The following is an 18981-nucleotide window of genomic DNA, read 5'->3' on the forward strand; positions in this document are numbered from 1 at the left end:
ATCCGGTTTCTGATACAACTCAAAGGTTTAGTTTTAGTAGGTACATCACAGTATCCAGGCTTGAAGCCAGTAAAACAGGCTTCAGGTGTGTCTGAGCGGCGGAACACCACACCTGCAGTGGTACAAGACGTGTGTCATTACAACGTGACAGTACCCACACCTATTTTACATAGTACACCATATGGACAAAAGTATTGAGACACCTGCTCATTCATCATTTCTTCTAAAATTAAGGGTATTATAAAGAGCTGATCCTGCTTCTGTTGGAGTAACTGTCTCTACTGTCCAGAGAAGAAGACTTTCTGCTAGATTTTGGAGGAGCATTGGTGTGAGGATTTGATTTGATTGCATTTAGCCACTAGAGCGTCACCACTCTACCTCATCATCCACAACGTCTTGACCATTTATCATTCCAGAGATTCTATTGATATTTTATTCTATTGACAGTACTTTCCTACATGGACTAGACAAGCTGGGGGTGTGCATTTGCATTTGTCTGTGTCAGCAATGGGTGCAGTGTCCAAATAGTGGACATATAGTGTCAGCCTTGATGGGTTTTTGGTTCTTATTTGTGATGCAGTTTTCTAAATGTGTGTGTGTGTGTGTGTGTGTGTGTGTGTGTCCAGATGCTGAGTGGGATGATAAATGTGGGCACAGTGGACTGTCAGAAACATCACTCGTTCTGTCAGAGTGAGAACGTGCGAGCGTATCCTGAGATCCGCCTCTTTCCCCAGAACAGCAACCGCAGAGACCAGTACCAGTACGAGCATCCAGCACCACATTACAGCGTTTCACAGTGCTAGAATAGTCACACCTCATATACTGTACCTCGTGCCTTTCACAGAGCTCTCTCCGGTTCTGCTAAGGTAGAGAGTTATAAACACTATACACACTATAATCCTTTAGCATACTCCTGTCCTTTAGCATAATATTCAACCTCAGTAAAGTAGAATTGCCCTTTGTGCCACCTGTGAGAGTGTTAAAGCATTATTAAAACACAAAAAAGTCACAACACAAGAACCAGTTCTAATCCATCATATACAAGTATTAATATCTGTATTTTATTACAATAGTTGAAATATAATTTATTACATTTTATTCAATGATTTGATATTTACAATTAGTTTATTTGTTTCTATGTATGACTTTGTGTTTAAATAACTTAGGTAAATAAAATAAATAAATGCATAATAAATTAATTGTTTAAAATATATTTATAAAATTTAGTGGCTTTATTATTTAACCTCTTTTTTTATTTATTTATTACATTATTTAGTTATTTATATTTTAGGTATTTTTAGTTTCCCATTTAACATTTAGAAATGTATTTATTTCTTTAGTTATTTTATTAAACCATTTTATATGCATCTATTTTTTATTCACCCCTTTAATCTTTTATTTATTTTATTATTTTTTTAAATTTTCTATTTGTTCTCCTTTATAATATTATAATTTTTTTATTATTATTATTATTATTATTATACTTACCTTATAATACCATGCCCCCTAAACTCAACACACCTCCGAGACCAATTCAGGTATTTTAAAAAAAGATGCCTTTTGATGTGTCACATTCACAGAGCACTCAACCACAGGAACTACTCTGTACGTTCTCAACCATCTTATAGCACTACCGTCTGTCTGTACATTAACTGTCAGTCCCTGAACTGGGATCAGCTTTACCAATGGTCACATTCTCGTCTAGTGCCGCCTTGTTGATGTGTAATGTTGCTCTTACCAGTATGGCTTTAACAGCATCCTTCTGTCTGCTCTTGTCCCACAGTAGCTATAATGGCTGGCACAGAGACGCTCACTCCCTCAAGACCTGGGCTCTCAGGTAAGCTTTGTAAAATTAAAGGTACACAAAAAGTCAAATACACAGATTACCTTCTTGTCCCAAATATAGTCAATCAGCATGTTGGCATGTTTAGTGTTGGGCGTTTGATTCTTTAGTTTTGCACTAAACTGATCAGACTACATTATCAGTATCAGACTACGCCAGTCAGTTTAGCTCTGAGGAAGGTACAGTCATACCTTTACCACTAATGATTTGCATAACTCACACTTACAAGCCTTAAATGCATAAAATTGCATAAAATTACACTCCTGTGACATTTTCCTGATATCATGACTAATGTACCACTAAAAATGTCCAAAATATATACCTGCAACACTTTCCTCTTACAAAAAAGACCTTAGACTGTAAAAAAACAAGGGTGTTCAGGTAAATACACTTTATGGACAAAAGTATTGGGACGCCTACACAAGCTTTAATGACATCCCATTCTAAATTCTAAGCCACTTTTATGGAGTTAGCCCCCCTTCTTTTCAGCTCTAACAACTTCCACACATCTGAGAAAACTTTCTACAGTTTTTCGGAGTGTGTCTGTGGGAAGTTTTGCCCCCCACGTCATCCAGAAGAGCATTCGTGAGGTCGGACACTGATTGGGCGACCGGGCGAGAGGGCCTGGTTCACAATCTCTGTTCTAGTTCACGCCAAAGGTGTTATATGTAGGTTCTGTGTGGGCCAGTCAAGTTCTTCCACTCCAAACTCACCACAAACTCACCACAGCTCACTCACCACAACTCAACACAACCCCACAGCATTATCCCTCCTCCTCCAAACTTTACAGCTGACTTGTAGTTGTTGGTGCAGCGGTGTCTCCTATTACATACAGAACCACGCTGGAGTTCAGTGAGCTCTTCAGAACCTCCCGTTCTTTCACTGATGTGTGGAAGAAAGGGAGACTGCAGGGCTAGGGGCTGAATTTTTTACACCTGTGCCTGAATGGAATCAGACACCTGAATTCAATGACTAAGAGTCCCAATACTTTTGTCCGTATAGTGTAGGTCATTAGTCTTGCTTAGATTTCCACTCTGTCTGGTGGAACAATGCAAAACCTTTTGTGTGATTAAGGCATGTAGCTAGCATTATGCTAATCGGTGGAGTATGAGCTTCAGTTATATTAACTTAGGGTCTGATTTGAACGTAGTCTCAGCATCTTCACTGTGACTCGTGTCTCTCCTCAGCTCTCTGCCCCGTGCCTCTGTGGATCTGACACCTGAGGACTTTAAGAGGAAGGTTCTGGAGGGGAAGGAGCACTGGGTGCTGGATTTCTACGCCCCGTGGTGCGGACCGTGTCAGCACTTTGCACCGGAGTTTGAAATCCTTGCTCGAGTACGAATCTCTGCTCTTTCCTTCCCCACAGTTCTCACTTTCATGTAGTCCAGTGGTGTACTGGAGGACTACTTCGTCATTTACCGAAGACACACGTTTCTGCATAAGAGATAAGATAAGAGAATCCTTTAATAGTCCCACAGTGGGGAAATTCACAGTGCTACAGACACTCAGATGCAAAATGTAGATAAATTACCAATAAATACACAATATAAATAATAGAAGTAAAAAAAAACTCAAGAAGAAAAAACTATATTATTACAGATTATTTACAGATAATTGCAAATTGACCCATAAAGGAGAGAATTCGGACTGAGGATGTATATTTTATTTATTAAATAGTTTGTTTATTTAAGTCTCGGGGCTGGGCTTTCCTCAGCATGCTCATAGGATGCCAGCCAACACTGCTACAAGCGTATACCACCCCCTTAATTATAATAATTCATCATCCTCCAACATAACACTAAAAAAATTTACATTTCTGCATAATTCAGTGGTGAATTATGTAAATCTATCATTCAGAGTCGGGATGAAATGCTTCACTATAGAGAAAATGTTCAGTGCTGGTGAATTGAACACCAATATAGCCAGTTTATTTACTATCCAAACCCTTTATATCACTTTATACATTTTAAATCATGATATCTTGGTGCTCCTGGGAGCCCCCTGGTGACATGGGGGCCCTCTGGTGCTTTGATGGTCATTATCTTAGGGGGTGATCGTATCACGTTATGGTTGAGACTTCAAAGGAGGGAGATGTAGTACTCTCTGCAAAGGTGGGCGGCCATTAACACTATTTAGGGGGTTGATGGTGTCACCATATAGTTGGCAGGCAAATGGGTCATATAAACTACTTCAGGTCAGCGGACGAAGAGTAATCTCCATAGAGACCAATGAGGAAGACGCTAGGATTCTGTATGGCTTCTGTACAAACTGGTGGGGCTATTATTATTATTATTATTATTATTATTATTAATAATAATAATAATAATAATAATAATATTATTATTATAGTAGGTGCTCATAGTAACGCTTTCAGACCACCGGCAGGACATATCTGTAGAAATCCCCAAAAATCATATTTTAGCTAAAGAAAAAAAAAAGCAACCCCACAGGCTACAGCATCACTTCTGTTGCCGCATGGTTGCAGATCTTGCGTCAGTCAGTGCTGATTTGCTTGGATTGAACCGCCGTTCCCACATCGGATCACTGTATGATGACCGCTGAGATATCTAGAGATGCATCTTCATAATCTCCCCCTACATCACCCAACCTCTTTCATCTGTGATGAGCTTGCTGATGTGGTTTCTGGCACTGTATGACTCCCTGTTATCTTCAAACATGGACTGAAGTGCATCACATAGTTAGAACAGTAGCACTCAAGCCACACTACTACACTCTGTCCAAATGTTTGTGGACACCCCTTCGAATGAATGCAGTCGGCTAGTCGACTTTACTTTGCATGCTTTGCGGATACAGATGTGCAGCTGGTCCAGACCCTGTAGAGAAATACTGCCAATAGAATAGGACCACTTTCTGGAGCAGATAAGCATGAAGCTGTTGAGCCGTGAAGCTCTCTGGAGTTGGAGATGATGATGATGATGATGATGATAAGGATAAGGTGGGGTGGTGATCATTATCCTACATCCTGATCTTGCAACCGCTCTTGTCGCTGAATGCAATCACATTCTCACAGCAATGCTCCTCCAGAATCTAGTAGGAGGTCTTCTTCCCTGGATGGTAACAGCAGGATCAGCTCTCTTTTAAATAGTGAGATTTGAGATTCGTCCTCAGTTAAAGCTTCCTGAAGCTCCATGTTCTTCTAGATCCTCTTCCCACAGTGGATGGATGAACCAAAGGCTGGTAATCTGATGGGGGAGGTGGTGTTGATGGGGTTGCATGGTTGTTATGGGTCCCATTTGGGGAATCATCTGGATTCTAGTTTTAAAAAGTCTTATATTATTTTATAATCTCAATAGAAACATCCCCTGAACATCTACTCTACGCTGCACCAGTCTAATCTGGTATTCAGCACTCCCTGGTAGCTGTGGCTTCTCCTGTGATTTAATAGGCTGGTTCGGTGTGGAGTCTAAATGACCGACCAGGGTTCCAGCTGTTTTGTGAGTGAGATCATGATATCTTTGACTTCCTGCTGTCCTGCAGATGCTGAAGGGGACGGTCCAGGCAGGAAAGGTGGACTGCCAGGCCCACTACCAGACCTGTCAGAGTGCGGGCATCACTGCCTACCCCACCGTCCGCTTCTACCCATACCTGGGCACACAGCGGGTGAGGGACTACACACCCAGCTTCTATACACTTTTTGTATTATTAATAATTTAATATTTAGTTTATTTATTGGCTTCTAATTGGTTTTATAGATTTAAATGAACTGAAATTATATCAGTATTTCAGTTCTTAGATATTAACGAACAGGCTGTAATGATGTATTTACCATTTTCCCCATCTGCCTCTGTCTCCACCTCTACACAGCGTCATCAGGGTGGAGAGTACATCAACAGTCGGGACTCCAGTGTCATCACTGACGTCATCCAGCAGAGACTGCAGCAGCTCGCTCTACACAACAAAGCCAAACTCAAGGTACAGATATTGCTTGCAGTGAAAGTCCTGTAAAATACACTGTTTGGACAGAAGTATTTGGACACCTGCTTGATTCAGTGTTTCTTCTGAAATCTAGATTATTAAAAGAATTTCTCCTGCTGCTTTTGTTGGAGTAACTGTCTCTGCTGTACAGGGATAAGACTTTCTCCTAGATTTTGGAGGAGCATTGCTGTGAGGATTTGATTGCATTCAGCGATAAGAGCGTTAGTGAGGTCTGAATGTTTTGTGATCCCCACCTCACCTCATCCCAAAAGTATTGGATGTTGCGCCACTGTTCCTCAGTGGGATGGCAGGGCATCTCGAGCTTTACCTCGCCAGCTTTAGCTTTAGCTCTCCAGGTTGCTCAGACATGTTAGCCTTGTCATCAGGGGTATGCTGACCTACACCTACCCACTTTAAGGACCGCCCATTACACATGAAGAGGGCAGCGGAGAGCAGTACTGCTGAAAAACAGTAGACGTTTATTAGACTTGAGAAGATCTTCATATGACTAGCATTGTATGTTTACACTGGGAGCCCTGAGGAGTCAGATTCGCTATATTAGGGGAACAAGGGGGTTCCCAGGGGCTTTATGAACCTAAGGACCCCAGAACTATAGTGAACTATAGTGGTGTTCTCTGGAATAATGGATCCAGTACATCTGGGATGAGGTGGTGTGCCACCATCAGTACCTGTCCTCACTAAAGCTCAAATGTGGCTGCATGTCATCAAATTCTCACAGCAATATTTCAAAATCTAGTTCAGAGATTATTATTATTATTATTATTATTATTGTTTAAAATTAATCTGTCCTGTTTGCTCTTTGCTTCGTTTCAGGACGAACTTTAAAGACGTTGCACTGCTTTCACTCCAAATCTCCACTGAATCCTTTGGCCTGTAGGGGGAAATGAGAGAGGCTGGGGGGGAATTCACGCACACAGAGGACGCTAAAGACTTCAGAGACACTCTGTTTTTAGGTTGAGGGACTTTTTATCTCAGCTTTGTGTCAAAACGTGTCTAAAGAAGGCGTTAGGATGGACAGACTCCAGGGCTTCTCTAAGCACCTCCAGCCTCTGCGTTGCTGAACCCGTTTCTGATTTTTCTGATGATGAATGTACTGACTGTACAGGTTTCTTATATATAAGGTATCTCTCTCTCACGCTGTGTCTTTTACAGTGAAGGCAGGAACACAGACTGCTTTCACAATTCTACTTCTTTTTTTTTTTGATGGTTCGTAAGGTTTTTCGGTTTGGTTCGTTTTCGTTACCTTTGGTAACTGTTTTTTTTTTATTATTATTATTATTTTTTTTTAAATACACTCCGGCTCTACTGTCATGATAACTGTTTTTTATTTATCTGCTGGAGACGCTGTTTGGAAAAAGACACTTCTGTATTTTGACAGATTTCTTTTTTCTCCCGTGTTTCTACGAAGCACTGTGAGTATTTTAATACAGTACTGTTTCTATGGTATTGCATATTGTAATATTGTAAAATTACCTTTTATGATGAACTGACTAGCAAGTGTATAATGACCCATTCAAAGCTGTTGATGGCTATTTCCTGAAGGACAGGCTCATAAGTGTTCGTAAGGCTGCACCACACCTACAGAACGATGACATAAGCCCACATAAATATTTCATCAGTGTCTCACAAAAACCTTGCATCTCCAAAATGACTCTGACTTTTTACAGGAACAGGAAGAAACCTTCTCAACTTTCAAAGAAAATCATTGGAAAATGATCATTTCCATTTTGGAGCATTTCTATTGGTCAGTTCATCCTGAAACGCTGATCCAAATATAAAGAACAGCTGGCAGATTGCCATGATGCCAAAAAGTGAAAAACTGCAAAACATGGAGGTACAGGATTTTTCCATGAGCACAGCAATTCATAAACGCTTTCTAAGGGTGCAATCTGCCAAATGACCACTGCTCCTGGCTGGAATAGGCCTTTATTAACATGCTGTGACGGGCTTGTGCAGCCTTATGAACACTGCCCTTCATTTAATTGTTGCCAGTTGCTTTGAGTGGGAGTGTTGCTGAACTTCACCACTCTCCTAAATATACAGGTTCCTCTAAAGCTATTAAAAAGGTTCTTTACACAACTGGTTCCTTCAAGAACCCTCTATTGTTCTCGGGTTTTGTAAGGAACCAATGCATTGTATCTTCGATGCTATAGAACCTACATTTGTCACCTTTATTGTTACGAGGGCAGCGATCGCGCCGTACAGCACTGCGATTGGCCGATATCTGGGTTCTGTGAATGAAATGGTGTATTCTCTTCTGCGGACGCTCATACGGTTCTGTCTTGCACAGTTACGTGTTGTAAAATTAAACTTTTGGGGTTTTTTAAGGATCTGTTTCCTCAGACTGTTTGAAGTGTCCTGGGGTTGGGGTCATTCACGTGGGGTCTGTTTACACCTGGCATTAGCATGCCGTTTGTATCTGGATAGTATCTGAATCCACTTTGACCGGATTCTGTTTACACTGATCGTTAAACGCGTCTCCAGTGTGATCAGATGAGATCGGATTTTGCTTTCCCATTTGCTTCCCTTCCTGTAAACATCTCATTCCGTTTACACTTGTATTAAATGTGGACGAAAACCGTCTCTTACCCCCACCTCCCAATGTGGTTTGGGTGATCCGATCATAATCCGATCACAATTCGTCTTGGGAGTTTTTCTAAATGTGCCTCATATTTGAGAGCCCTAAAGGGGTTTACAGAGGGGCTGGCATCTGATGGACAATGTGGGTGTAGTAATACAGTAATAGATGCTGAATGGTGCATCCAGGGGTGGGTGGGGTGAAACCAGTTGATGTTAATGAGATTTTAATATGCTAATCGTCTTTATGTCGTCCTGAGTGAAAGTCAGAGAGAAAGGCTTTGAGACGGTAATCTGATCCCAACAGCATTGCCAAGATCTGTCTCTGACCACTTCCGAATGTGGGTTGAGTGATCCGATCATAATCCGATCATAATCCAATCACAATGCATCTTGGGGCTGTTTACGCCTGGCTTTCCATGAAGACAAGTGAAATCTGAGCATGATCCAATTACCAAAAACACTTAATGCCAGGTGCAAATTGGCCCTATTTGTCCAGAGGTATCCAGACAGACCTTCTCATTAGGAAGCTGGTGCCCACCACTGATGCAGATGTTCATGCGAGGCCATGCAGCTTGTATAATCTCCATAGAAAAGCACTGATCAATAACAGGACATTTTAAGAGCTGAAGCGTCTCATAGCCAATGCCAAGCTTGAGCTAGAGGGGTATAAAGCCCCCAGCATTGCGCAGTGGAGCTCTGTGGTGGAGTGGTGGAGCTCCAATGCTTTTGGAATTATGGGGCTTACACACATCCTGGAAAATCAAGAAATTTAGAGTCATGGAGATATTAGTGGGATCTTGGAAAAGTCCAATGTGCCTCACAGTTGAGAACCCTAATGGAGTTTACAGAGGGGCTGGCATCTGATGGACAATGTGGGTTCATCCAGTGGGTGAAAGCAATTGATGATGTGTAGCCATGGAAAGGTTTTTCCTAAAAAAAAAAAAGAACCTGAGCTCACTAATGCTCTCATTGTGCCAAATACAATCAAATCCTACTCACAGCAATGGTCCAACATGTAGTGTGAAGCCCTCCTAGAAGACTAGAAGCTGCTTATTGGAGCAAAGGGGGACAGATTCCCCACTAATACCCTTGATTTCAGTAGAGGATCATCTGGAGGTCCATCTGCAGTAGTGTGGATGTGTCTTGTTTTCATGAGCCTGAACTTCAGGATGTTGGTGTTTCTCCAAAGAACCACTGGGTGGCACTAGAGGAGCGTCAGCTTTGTCTGCGGCCTCCGAGCTTAGCTTTTCGCTCAGTGACCAGAGTTTTGATCAGGAGCAGCAGTGTTGCTTGTTTTGCTCAAGGGCTGGCAGAAACACTGGCCCGGGTATTGAACCCACAGCCTTGTCATCAATAGCCCTCCCTCCATCTTTAGCCCATCCGGTTAGTGAGCGGAGGGCAGCCATTGCTGTGGCGCCCTGGGAGCACAGAGGGTTAGGGGCCTTGCTCAAGGGCTCAACAGTGGCAGCTTGCCGAGCCCGGGTATTGAACCCACCACCCTGTCATCAAAAGCCCTCCATCTTTAGCCCATCCGGTTGCTGTGGTGCCCTGGGAGCACAGAGGGTTAGGGGCCTTGCTCAAGGGCTCAACAGTGGCAGATTGCCGAGCCCGGGTATTGAACCCACAACCCTGTCATCAATAGCTTGAAGCTCTAACCGTTGAGCCACCACTACCAGGATCTCCTCCAATCAGTAATCCAAAGTTTATAAATGTTTATAGACCTTATAATCGAGGAGAGAGGTCACGGGTTCAGATACGAATGCAAGTTGTCATAACGCTCAATTTGTCATCTGTTTAGGCCTGTAAGTGCCGCCCTTCAATAGAAAGGGCCAGTCGACTTGAAGGTTACTTGCTGAGCTAGAGGGGTACAGAGCCCCCACCCCTCAGCATTGAACTGTGGAGCAGTGGAACTGTGTCCTCTGGAGTGATGAAGCTCTATTCAGTGGAGTATCCATACGTCCTGGAAAATCTGGAATTCCTGGAAATTTAGAGGCTCGTTTTCCAGTCATGGGAACACCTGGAAGTGCAAGCATTTCTGGAAATGTCCTGGAAATATTCCAAGAGGTCTTGGAAAAGTCCAAAAGCCGACAGCATGTGAATGTGATCTGATCATAATCACAAAGTGTCTTGGGGTTGTTTACCCCTGGCCTTTGATGCCGACAAGTGAAATCCGAACATGATCCGATCACCAAAAGCTCTGTTAACGCCAGGTGCAAATAGGCCCTATATGTCCAGAAGTATCCAGACAGACCTTCTAATTAGGAAGCTGGTGGCCATCACTGACACAGATTGTATAATCTCCATAGTAAAGCACTGACCAAGAACAGGACACCCTCAGAGCTGAGGGGTGCCATACCCAATGCCAAGCTTGAGCTAGAGGGGTATAAAACCCCATATCATTGAGCAGAGGAATTCCCCTTTCATAGAGTCCATGGGTCTCCAATGACAGCCTGGCAGTGAAGACCAGCAGCCAAAATGAATGAAAGAATATTAGATATTATAAAAGTTTCTCCAGCTTTCTGCTAGATTTTGGAGGAGGATTGCTGTGAGGATTTGATTGCATTCAGCAACAAGAGTGTTAGTGAGGTCAGGATGTTGGATGTTGATCACCACCACCTCACCTCATCATTCCCATCTTCCCAACTCATCCCAAAAGTACTGGATGGAGCTCCACCATCATCCATCATTCCAGAGAACACAGTTCTTCCACTGCTCCACAGCTCCTCAATGCTGGGGGGGCTTTATATACGCCTCTAGCCCACGCCTGGCAGGGTGTCCACAAACATTTGGACATGTAGTGCATTCGCAGATCTTCATTAGCTCGCAAGTTCAATCCCTGGTGATGCCACAGCTCTCTGTGGCTGGTAGTCCCAGAGAGCATAACTGGCCTTGCTCTCGCTGGATGGGTAGGATGGTTCTCCAGGTTCTGTTGTATGATGTAAGTTCTGCCACTCCAACCTTTTTTGAGAACCCAGAGAACCCAGAGAACCCAGTCCCCCTTCTCCGCAGCTCAATAATGGGAGGCTTTGTAGCTCTCGAGCCCACACTCTGCATCGGACACTGTTATCTTGGGGTCACGTGACCCTTCTATTGGACAATGCTTTTTCTGCAATAAATGCGCCCATTAAATAGGGTGTCCACAAGTTTTTGGACATATGGTATAGTATAGTTGATCATGATTCCATGCAGGGAACACGTCAAGGAAACAGGGCTAAAGGTGAGATCTGATGGGCTAAGGGTTGAGATCAGACAGAGACGAGAACGTGATGGATTTGGACCTTCTACGTGTTCCAGAGCACACAGCGATGTTGGAGCAGTGGAGGTGGTCCGAGAGCTTTGTGGCAGAAGATCAAACTCACTCTCTGTCCGCTCTCTCTTTTTTTTTTTTACCTCATCCTCTGCTTCACATGAGCGCTTCACACACACTCAGTGTGTGTCCTGGCCCGAGCGCTGGAACTGGACACACCCCATGGCCTCCGTGCTGACACCGAGGACACAGTGCTTAGTCAGGACGAGAGCTCGTACAACAGCTCACACGCAAGCATGAGATCCCCGAGCGGTATGACCTCACTGTACCCCACTGGCCAGCTCTGACCACCTGAACGCAAGCCACACACTCCAGTGGCCTCCAAATTACACCGCCACTGGCCAATAACCGTTCCGGGTCATTCTGACCTGTGGAGAGGCTTGGGAAAAAGATCAGGAGGCGTATATGGTGTGTGTGTGTATGTGGCTGAGCTCCAGTAGCTGTGGTTCCCTGGTAAAGGCGGTCTTCGGGGCGACTCTGAGAGATTGGTGTGTGTTTATTTTCCTGCACGCTGAGGTGGAAAACACTGACCGTGGTCCAGGTCTGGCGTCAGTGGGTTGTAACACCTTGTAACCACCGTGCGGCTTTTACGAGGGGAACACTAGAGTTCACGGAAAACACACAATATACTTTTAAAAAGCGCACGTCATTTCAAACAATCATAAAAGACGAGTTTTGAAATTTATGCCGTAATTAAAGTTTTATTCTTTTTTTTATTAAACGTCGCACTACAAGACCTTTCTTTTTCAAATCTGGGAATCGTGAGAGTTCGCTGCTGTGGGGGGAAACTTAGCACTTCGTATTAAAGCGATAGATCTTTATGAAGAGCCAGAAGTGGTTCTTCTATGGTAGCACTCAATAGAACGATTTGAAGAGCTTTTATTTTGAAGGGGGGCTACAAGCGGTTCAGCCCTGCTTATAACTGAGCCCAGTGGTAACATGTATAATGTAAATAATAGCGGTCCTAAAATAGAGCCTTGCGGAACTCCAGATCTTACTTTTGTGTAATTTGAAGAGAAATCTTTTATCTTTATGAACTGAGAGCGTTCAGATAGATATATTCCTGTTCCTGTGATGTTCTCTGTGATGTTCTCTAATCTTTCTAGCAAAATAGTCTGATCTATTGTATCAAAGGCTGCACTGAGGTCGAGTAGGACTAATAAGGATACGTAGCCTTGATCAGAGGCAAGAAGGAGATTGTTTGTAATCTTCACCAGGGCTGTCTCTGTGATGTGATGGGGTCTGAATCCAGATTAGATATTATATTGTAACCTTGTAACCACCGTGCGGCTTTTACGAGGTGAACACACAATATACTTTTAAAAAGCGCCCGTCATTTCAAACAATCATAAAAGACGAGTTTTGAAATTTATGCCGTAATTAAAGTTTTATTTTATTTTTTTAATAAATGTCGCACTACAAGGCCTTTCTTTTTCAAATCTGAGAATCGTAAGAGTTCGCTGCTGTGGAAGGAAACTTAGCACTTCATATTAAAGCGAAAGATTAGCGAGAAATCCAACCTGCAGCGTTTTTCCTCTTGACTGGAATGTACTCGAACAGCCGAGGGCTGCAAACAGTGAAATCTTGGCTGGTAAAACCTTTCAAATTTAATCGAAATATTGAGTTATTATTGGATTGAATATTATTAGAGTATTCCACAAGTTTAAGGCAAATTTTATTGTTATCTGATTTAGATTATTTATTATATACTATTAAATATTATATATTTCTATGTCTATTTCTAATTTTACCCAATTTTTCTACCCAATTTGGAAGGCCAATTACCCAATCCCCATTCATGTGAACCCCCCTATCACTAGGAGCCCTCAACACTGGGAAGGTGAAGACTAGCACATCTTCTCCGCCAGCCTCCACCTCCAACTGCCGCTGATGCAGCATTGCTAGGTAGCTGCCCGCTCAGAGGAAAGCCCAACTTTTCCCAGCTCGGATACAACAGCTAACAGCTAACTGCTAACACCTGTGCTGACCAACATCACACTAGAACTGATGTGTGGAGGAGGAAGTGCCATCAACCCTCCCCTGAGAGAGCAAGGCCAACTGTGCTCTCTCTGGCTCCGGCTGCTGATGCCAGGCAGCATGAGCTGGGATTTGAACCAGCTCATGATCCTCTGATCATAGTGGCAGCGCCACTCAGAGCCCAAATTGGCAGTTTTTGAGGTGTTGATACCGTTCCAACTCAAGATTGTTGGGTCTGATCGTGTGGTTTGCCTCATTTTAGAGTAGCAACAGATTCTCACAGATTTTTTCTTTTTTTATGAGTTGGTGCCCCCTTTTTATATAACTTTCAAAATTAAATCGATTTTTTTTACTACTGACAATGTCGCAAAGCAGCTTAGAAGACATGAAAACCTAACTTTAACGTGGTGCAGCAGCTGAGGAAGGCTGGGAAAGCGAGACCACCGACCCCGGCAGCTCCTACTGCTCATTTATGTGTTTCACTGCCTGCTTCCCCCAAGAGCCTTCTACCAAACCTAATGATTTTCTCCTGACAGGTGCTCGACTCGTAGCCTCCTTTTAACAGAGCTGTAAAACCTCCTCGCAACTATTATAAGGGGGAGTTCACCAGAATCCCCCATCTGAGCCTGGTTACATGCGTTCTAGAGGCTTTTGTTTGATTTCCTTGGATCACTCATTTATTTAGTCAACATCAAGTTCTCCAAGTGTAGGACCTACTGTTCTTCACAAAGCCTGGTGTTCCCAGGCTCGGTCCATTCTCTTCTTTGGGATTGGTTGTTTGAGGTGCTGAGGAGGGGGGGGGGGGTGCTCAGAGCTCACTTCCACTCATTTCCACTGAGAGATGGGGATTAGAAACCACTTCTGGAGAATATGCAGAACGTGCAGAACCTGCAGAACCTCTCAGTGAAGTAAAAGCTGCATTTTGGGAGGAAGGGATGTTCAGTAGATGCTCAATAAATACCATCTTGACCTCTGTCACATCTCTCATTTCTAGCGCCAGCGGTGGTGGTGGGGGGGGCTGGCGTCCTACCACATGCAGAAGCCACCTGAACTTCAGCCCAAAACTCCTGAGAGTTCTCCACCCCCTCTCTCTCTCTACAGTCTTCTCCTATATGCTGATGGCATGGTCTGAACTAACGAAAGAACCTCTTCATTTATTTTATAGTTCCTCACCTTCACACTTTATAACCAACCTGGTTCTTTATGAAGAGCCAGAAGTGGTTCTTCTATGGTAGCACCCGAAGAACCATTTCAAAAGCCTTTATTTTGAAGGGTGGATACAAGCGGTTCAGCCCTGCTTATAACTGAGCCCAGTGGTAACATGTATAATGTAAATAATAGCGGTCCTAAAATAGAGCCTTGCAGAACTCCAGATCTTACTTCTGTGTAATTTGAGGATAAATCTTTTATCTTTATGAACTGAGAGCGTTCAGATAGATATGTTTCTGTTCCTGTGATGTTCTCTGTGATGTTCTCTAATCTTTCTAGCAAAATAGTCTGATCTATTGTATCAAAGGCTGCACTGAGGTCGAGGCCTTGATCAGAGGCAGGAAGGAGATCGTTTGTAATCTTCCCCAGGGCTGTTCTCTGTGCTGTGATTGGATCTGAATCCAGATTGGAATGTGATTCTTACTCAGGTATAAGCAGAGCTGTTGAGCCACAGCCTTTTCTAATATCTTGGATATAAAGGTTAAGTTGGAGATGGGTCTGTAATTAGACAATACAATACAATACAAATCAAGATTTGGTTTCTTGAAGCCCATTCTCTGCTGTTAACATAACAAATCAGATTTTTAACAATAATCATAAATAATAACAATACAATAATAAATAATAAGAAATCATTTCAAAGTAATAAATAACAATCTTAAAATAAAAAGGATTCATTAAGAATTTTCCAAAATTTTCCAAAAAAGTATCTGAATATAATGAGAAATCTCAGAGTAATGAATAATCCACCCCCCCACAAATGAGAAATTATCTCAAAACAGTGATAAATAATTTAAAAAAATTTTAAATGATCTGAAAATAATAAGAAATCATCTCAAAACAGTGATAATTTTTTTTTATAATTATTTAATAATAATAATAATAATAATACTAATAATAAATAATACATAATGATAAATAATACATAATAATAAGTAATTAATAAACATCTAAAAAATAAAAAGAAATTTAAAATAGTGAGAAATCATCTGAAAATTATGAAAAAGTATCTCAAAATTATGAGAAAGCATCACAAAATAATAGGAAATCTCATAATAATGACTTGTTTTAAAAGATTTTTGAAGTAAATAAATGACTGGTGTGATGGTGTGTTTATGGAGCCCCAATTGGTGACAGTTTAAGGCCAGTGTTTGTTAGCCTAGCAGCTAAAAACTAAACTAAAGAAGAACACGTCAGAGACCAGACCTGTCAATCAGCTCAATCCTGCTCAGCTGATTCGTCACTGAACTTCTCCTTTAAGCTGTAGAACATGTTTAGATCCTCGCAGCAGGAGAGCGCTCGCTTAGCGAGATCGATGCCCGATTTTGATATCGATATCGATGCCCAGTGTGCCTTTTGGGGGCAGTAGAGGCTCAGCAGTTAGAGCCCCGGGCTACTGATCACAGGGTTGTGGGTTCGAAACCCGGGCTCGGCAAACTGCCACTCTTGGGCCCTTGGGCAAGGCCCTTCACTCTCTCTCTCTGCTCCCCGGGTGCTAGAGTTGGCTGCCCACCGCTCTGGGTGTGTGTGTGTGCTCACTGCCCCTAGTTCACTAGTGTGTGTGTGTGTGTGTGTGTGTGTGTGCTCACTAAAATGCAGAGGACACATTGCATATGTAATATATACACAGTATATAGTATAGTGTATATAGTCCAGTGACAGATACAGGTATACCCCCTGGACAGGGCACCAAACCATAGCAGGATGTGAAGAACCTTCTCTTAATGTAAAGGACACACACACACACACACACACACGCACACACACACACACACACACACACCTCCATTACATAATTCCTTACAGAACCATGAGTGGCTCACTCAAAGAACCCTGTGAAGCACCTTTAGTTAGAAGTACCTGAAGCACCACTGTGCTGCCCTCTGTTGGTGTGTTCATCACACTGCAAAGGCAAAGATGTGACTACACACCGATCAGCCAAAACATTAGTACCACTAGTGATGGTACTAGATGAAGTGAAAAACATTCAGCTTCATCTACTGTGGGATCTTCATCTGTCAAGGGGTGGATCTACATATTAGGCAGCGAGTAAATGGTCAGTTCTTGAAGGTGATGAAGATCCTACATCAGGACAAAATGGACTAGCCTAAGAATCCCAGACACTTTGACAAGAACCAAACTATGAGGTTCTAGACGACTGACCGGGTCAGAACTTCTCCAAAACATCTGACAGGTCTTGTGGGACGGGGTGTTCCCGGTATGCGGTGGTCAGTACCTACCTTGCTCCAAAGATGGGCAAGGTCATGAGTGCCCAAGGCCCATTGATGCTCATGGAGGTCCCACCTCACACTGCAGCATCTGCTGCTATTGTTAGGACACCTTCAGAGGTCTTGTGGAGTCCATGGAGTCCAATGGTCAGATCTGTTGTGACGGCACAAGGGGGAGATACTCAACATTGGGCAGATGGTACTAATGTTATGGCTAATCAGAGTATGATTTTTCACTCTTAAAAATGCTGACTGCTCTGGACGTGCCTCCAGCCCGCGGCGCTAACGACCGAGCATACGGTCAGGAGGCCAAGCGTTTGCTCAGCGGCTGAAATGGCTCTGTGAGCCCTGAGACGGCAGACCCCAGTAAACACTGTAATTAGTGCTGGGTAAACAGCCGAAGCCACAGAAGCTCACTGTTTTCCCTGAGTCACTCTGCAGAGTCCTCCATTAGCGCCCACGCCTGTTTATCTGACCCACGGTCTTATCTTACGCACAACAAGCCTTCAACAATACACAATACACAAAGCCTCGCGGCTGGGTCCCCGCTCGCAGGGCTTGAGGGAGCCCGAGCTCATTTCCAGCTAAACAATCGATTAGGACACAAAGGACAGCGCTCAGACGGAGCGATAGCTTAAAGATAAAGCCGCAGGGTCAACATTAGCAGGCCGGTGGGAGAGGGAGGAGAAGGAGACGAGAGTCTGGATCTGAGGGACCATGACCAATCATTTAGAGAAGCGGTTTGGACCTGCAGCCAGTTTGGCCGTCCTGGGACTGTCCCTCGCTGCGGCCCAGAGTTCAACTGCTGGCCAGCAGTGTCTCACATTTGGAAGCGGGGCTCTGTCAGTAGAGCCGCTCTGCTTGCAGAAACATGGCGTTATGGCTGTATTATGACACTTCTGTGTGTATGGATATGCGAGGAACCCATATTCTATATTTGACTTCTATTTGATTTACTTCCTGAGGTCCTTTTATGATGGTTTTGAGGGTGTTGGCACCAAAATCAGCCAGGATTTACGTCTCCATGACGATTTCCCAACCAGCTGTTCTTGTTACTGTACCTTCAAAGCTGATTCATAGTTACCGTCCTGCAAAAACCCTATATTTAAATTTGTAAAGATTTTTTAAGATTTTACGTTTTTGACATAATGTGAATCTGGCAGCTGTTCTTTATATGGTATCAGAATTTCATCATGAACGGACCAATAGAAATGCTCCAAAATGGCCGTGAATAAACGATTTTAACATTGACATCCATTGAAACTTAAGAAGGTTTTTCGCTTCTCCTGTAAAGTTGACATTTTGCAGATGCAAGGCCCAGGAGGCTTCAGGCCCAGAAGGGTCGCTGGTTTGAGTCCCTGAACTAGCAGGAAGGCTGCAGGGCCCTTAAGCAAGAATCCAAGCTCCCAACTGCTCCCCAGGCCGTGAGTTGGCCGCCCTCCTCTCCAGGGGTGTGTGTGCTCACCCACTGCCCCCAGTCACTAGTGTGTGTGTGTGTGTTTACTGCCACGGGCGGGTTAAATGCGGAGGCTAAATGTGTATTGACCTCTGCGGGTCTGAGTCTGTCAGCGATGTTGGTCAGGTGTTTTTAGGCCTGAGTTACGCCGTCCAACCCCCACCCTGTAAGTGCGGCGTTAAAAAGAGGCTTCTGTCCACCAGCGCTCAGGAAGCCCCCACTTGTCCGGCGCTTGCTGGACGGCAGGGTTGTTTTTTTCTTGTGCGGCGGGGGGACGAACAGGGGGGGCATTAATGCAGCTGCACAGCTGTTCTAACACTGCAGCCCAGCTACAGTACACAGCTGGGATGGATTTCAGCCCAAAAGCTCTCTCTCCGTCAGACACACACACAGCACCTGCAGACGAGTGAGCGCTCTCACACAG

At 43.6% G+C, this 18981-nt stretch overlaps 1 protein-coding gene across 1 annotated transcript in view; it reads left to right on the forward strand.

Annotated features, from left to right (window-relative positions):
* Positions 1-8130, forward strand: part of dnajc10 (DnaJ (Hsp40) homolog, subfamily C, member 10) — a 15547-nt gene extending 7417 nt beyond the window's left edge. Inside the window, exons 8-13 of the mRNA XM_072686139.1 lie at positions 627-760; positions 1784-1837; positions 3031-3178; positions 5342-5464; positions 5669-5776; positions 6614-8130. Coding sequence (XP_072542240.1) covers positions 627-760; positions 1784-1837; positions 3031-3178; positions 5342-5464; positions 5669-5776; positions 6614-6625 — 579 coding nt within the window. The 3' untranslated portion in view covers positions 6626-8130. The remainder of the gene's footprint in view (positions 1-626; positions 761-1783; positions 1838-3030; positions 3179-5341; positions 5465-5668; positions 5777-6613) is intronic.
* Positions 8131-18981: the final 10851 nt, after the last annotated feature.

The sequence above is a fragment of the Salminus brasiliensis genome, chromosome 8 (genome assembly GCF_030463535.1).
Source record: "Salminus brasiliensis chromosome 8, fSalBra1.hap2, whole genome shotgun sequence".
NCBI classification, from domain to species: Eukaryota; Metazoa; Chordata; class Actinopteri; order Characiformes; family Bryconidae; genus Salminus; species Salminus brasiliensis.